The 4,034-nt window shown below is 57.1% G+C and overlaps 1 protein-coding gene across 2 annotated transcripts; it reads right to left on the bottom strand.

Moving 5' to 3' along the window:
* Nucleotides 1–1,020: 1,020 nt before the first annotated feature.
* Nucleotides 1,021–4,034, bottom strand: Fam241b (family with sequence similarity 241 member B). 2 transcript variants are annotated; one of them, XM_042696408.1, is made up of 3 exons: nucleotides 3,952–4,034; nucleotides 2,372–2,502; nucleotides 1,021–1,765 (listed from the first exon to the last, which is right to left on the bottom strand). In XM_042696408.1, the coding sequence occupies exons 2-3, from the start codon at nucleotides 2,462–2,464 to the stop codon at nucleotides 1,490–1,492; spliced, it is 369 nt and encodes a 122-aa protein (XP_042552342.1). In that variant the 5' UTR covers nucleotides 2,465–2,502; nucleotides 3,952–4,034; the 3' UTR covers nucleotides 1,021–1,489. The 2 variants fall into 2 exon arrangements, with proteins under 2 accessions (XP_042552342.1, XP_042552341.1); XM_042696407.1 differs by having other exon boundaries at nucleotides 2,372–2,915; nucleotides 3,952–4,021.

The following is a 4,034-nucleotide window of genomic DNA, read 5'->3' as shown; positions in this document are numbered from 1 at the left end:
GAGCTGTCTGGGGCCAGCTCACAGAGTCCAGGAATCAAGGAGATGGGGCTGCTCAAGGGCCAAGGGTCAGACCCCAGGCCCCCAGAGTTTAGTCAGAGTCTGGAGCTCAGTCAACAGCCAAGACATGCGGGCCATCTCCTGATGAAATGAGGGGTAGGACGGCCACCCTTGTACCCAGGCAGGATGCTGGAAACCCAAGGAGCCACTGTCTCCACAGTGAGGACATGGGATGGAGGCTGAGATGATTTTCAGCCCTGAATTTGACATGCCTCTTTACATGTTAGGAGACCTGATGAGGGGAGGTGGTGGAGGGGGATGCAGGGCAGGAAGTCTCATGACTGCTAGGCCGGAGCAGTAGGAGCTTAGGGACACTAGGCTCCCCATGCCTAGAGCTCAGAGTGGCTTCTGAGAACTAGACCCTACCCCAAGAAAGACCTAGCACCCCCTTCCTTTCCATGCTCAATTATCTCCAAGAAATAATGACTGGAAATGATGCTTTGAGAAAGGAGTCCTGTTCTGATGCCACAAAGCTCCCAAAGGAATGTCTATGATGAAGGTCACCAACCCCACAAGGGCAGTGTGGACACAGGGCCTGTGGAAGAAGGTTGCTGGAGCAGAGCCGCAGGCCCAGGAGGGTCAGCATCACCTCGGTCCTCCATATCCTCCCCAGGCCTGGCCATTCCATGTGTCCGTTCCTTGGAGGGTCCTCAGTGGGTAAGATACAGGTACAGAGCAGGGGCAGTCCTCAGGCTTACCAGCCTCTTTCTGATTTTCTGTGGGCCAGAGCCACCCAGCATCATCTTCATTGGCAGAGCTTCCAGCAGCCCCAGAAAAAGCAGGGCTCCCTCACCCCCACATACCCCCATTTAGGGATGGTTTCTACAGCCCGGATCCTACTGAAAAAAAATCTCAGAATCAAGATCAAAGCCAGATGCTGCACTGCTCTCCAAAACCTACCAATCCCAAACCACTTTTACCATTGTGGAGCCGTTGGGTCATCTACCAACTTCTTTACATGGCTCGTTGTTTTACTTATTTATTGAAAATGTCACAATAAATAGAATGCCAGGTCCCCTTGTCATAAGTAAAAGGTAGCCAATACAAATACACCATTAGAACAAAACACTGCTATAAAAGTCTGGAAAGGTCTCTCACTTGCCCTCAGCCCACCCTGCTCCTAAGGAAAAGCAGTAGGTCACACCAGCACCAAGTTGAGACTTTCTTCTTGGCATAAAAAGAGTAAATTGGAACAACTCCTTTCAAACTGTGGTCCTGCACCTCTTAAATGGAGGCCCTATACCCCCTAATAGAATCTCAGAACTAGGGCACCCACTCCATATCTGAGGGATGCTAGGCTAGGTCTCCCTCCGCCTCATGCTTAATAATGTGAGAAAGCCCACACCACACCCCTCTAGTCCCCTCCCCCAGAGCTGACTCTCACATCAAATCCAGCAAGTCCCTCTCACACACTCCCTGTCGGCCCCAGTGGTCACCGCTGGCTCAGGTGAGACACCAGGTAGACAAGGCCCACCAGCAGGAGGCCGCGAACCCCAAGCATCATGAGCAGAAAGAGCAGCAGGATGGAGGTCACTGGCTCCACGGCGTGGTTACCCAAGTGCCACTGGGGGAAGCCCATGTTCACCAACTGTCTGTTGAGGTCATTGAAGGGCGACTGGGCAGCACCAAGCCTGGCACCTGCTTGCTGCTGCTGCTGGCGGGGCCCAGGCCCCCCTGGAGGGGCACCATGACCCCTGTTGAGAAAGCCCTGGAAGGTAAAGACAGATGAATGAATCCAGAGAAAGCTGCCATGGACTTTAGGCACCAACAAGGTGGGGAGTCCAGCTTGAGACCAAGAGGGTCCTCTCCTCCTCCTTGGCCACTCTGGGCTACGATCCCTTCTCAGGATGTCACAAGCTCTCAGAGCACAGAAAATGCCAGTGTGTTGTCCCCAGGTCACGCCCAGGGAGAAGGTTCCCAGGACAGAGCTGGGAGGAAGGCGTGGCAGCAGGGTAAATGAGAGGGCCTGGTCCTTGAGTACATCTTTAGTTCCCTCCAGAGCAAGTGTCCTGGGGTCACATGTTCATCTCCTCCACATTCTAAAGTTTCTCACTCATCTCAAAGACTCTCAAGTCAGATGCTGGCTCCAGTTGGGGTCACTACCAAGTTAAAGGATAGATGGACCTCAGGTCTGAACTGGGAGGCTGACTTGGAGGAAGAAGACCTGGGTAAGTATGGAACAGGGAACAAAATCCCTTCATTTTTCCCAAGCCTTGACCCTCTGGCTCCCCAGCTCTGCTCTCTGCAGAGCTACAGAAGGTTAACAAGCAGCAACAGAAAGCCAGCTGCCCCTCCCCAAGGGATGGGTACCTACCTGCCGAGGAGTGCTCCCTCTCTGCGATGTAGTAGTCCTCACACGGGGGTCATCGTCCTGAACAATCTCCCCATTGGCCAAGATCCGCACCATCCTCCTGGGAGCAGTGGGTCCCTACAAAGCCTGGACACCTGCAATGCACAGCCAGGGGCCCAGAGGTCCAGTTCCCCCAATGACCCTGAATTCTTAGTCTCTGGCTGGTATCTGAGGCTCATGTACAATCCTCGCCTTGACCTCAGTGAGCCTGGAGGAAACAGCCTGCTGTGGAGACTGATGATTGGTGACCCACCCTGAGCAGGTACTATGTCCCAGCAACAAGACAAGCGAGGGAGATGCAAGCTGTAGGGTTAAAATCTCACACTGACTGAGTCCACTAGGAACTGCCAAAAGGGTTGTGGAGTCCCAAGTTTGAAGCTTGGGTTGGAATCCGGATGCTCCTCACCCCATCCTGGCCAGCTATGTGAGGTGAATGTGGCCATGCACAGCTTGATGCCTTGAGGTTTAAGTGGCTCATGAGGAAACTCTTGGCAGCAGAGAAAGTGCCCTAAAGCCAGACACCAGTGTCACACACCTGTAATCCTATTTCAGGAGGCTGAGATCCGAGGATCAGGGTTTGAAGCCAGGCCAGGCAGGAAAGTCTCCATGAGACTCTTACCTCCACTTAACAACTCAAGAGAACCAGAAGTGGAGCTGTGGCTCAAAGTGGTAGAGCACTAGCCTTGAGCAAAAGAGCTCAGGGACAGAGCTCAGGCCCTGAGTTCAAGCAAGCCCCACGACCAACTACAACAATCAAAAGTGGCCTGGGCCCTTTGCATTCAGGCCTCTCTGGGTAGAGAGAGACCAAGACATCCCATCCCCACTGCCCCCATTTCCCTCGCCTTTAAGGATGAGTCCTAGGCGCTGCTGCCCAAGAAGCAAAACACCAGGGACCTGAGCCTTCTCCTTCCAGGACCCTCCCAGGCGGTGGACACCCCTCCATTCCAGGCCCCCTGCCTGGCACAGCCCATGCTGACTGCAGGCAGGCTTCCTAGGCCGGCAGGGCTGCGGTGGGCACACCCCACTTCCCTGGGGGGAGGGGGGCCCCCAGAGCATCTTTTGCTGAAGGAGGGCAGAGCTCAACCTGCCCAATACATGCGGTGCGGGGTGTTGCGCGTGACCGGGAGGGGGGAGGACTCTGCTCTGGGGACCCCCAAGCGCTCCACGGGCTGGGGCCCCTGGCCCCGCGCCCCTCTCCTGGCATCTGGATGACAAGGCCCCGTCCCCATGCGCCAGTTTGTATCTCAGCACTCAGAGTTTGCACCTAAATACTCCGGAGCGCTGGGGGGGGAAAGGGGAGCCTGGTTCTCCCGCCGATGACCCGGGGCCGGGCACGGAGGGGACCCTGATGGCCGGCCCGCACGAGCCCCGGGAGAGTCGGGGTCCCCGCTGCGGAGTCCTGCGCTCGGTCACCCGGCCTCGGAGCCGGGCGACGGCCGGCTGTCCAGACGCGGCCTACGCGGCCTGACGCCAGCCTGAGGCCGGGCCCGCCATGCAGGGCCCGAGGCCGCCCGTCCCCGCGCCTCCCCCGGGGGGACACCCACCTGCGGGCGCGGTGCGAGGCCTCCGCGGAGTCCGCTCCGGTAGCCGCCGCGGCTTCCGCCCACCTGACCTCACAGGAAGCGCG

The sequence above is a fragment of the Dipodomys spectabilis genome, unplaced genomic scaffold, assembly GCF_019054845.1.
Source record: "Dipodomys spectabilis isolate Male_0828 unplaced genomic scaffold, ASM1905484v1 ptg000207l, whole genome shotgun sequence".
Taxonomy (NCBI): Eukaryota; Metazoa; Chordata; class Mammalia; order Rodentia; family Heteromyidae; genus Dipodomys; species Dipodomys spectabilis.
Note: the sequence above shows the minus strand (reverse complement) of the source record. Positions and strands in the feature narration are given on the sequence as shown.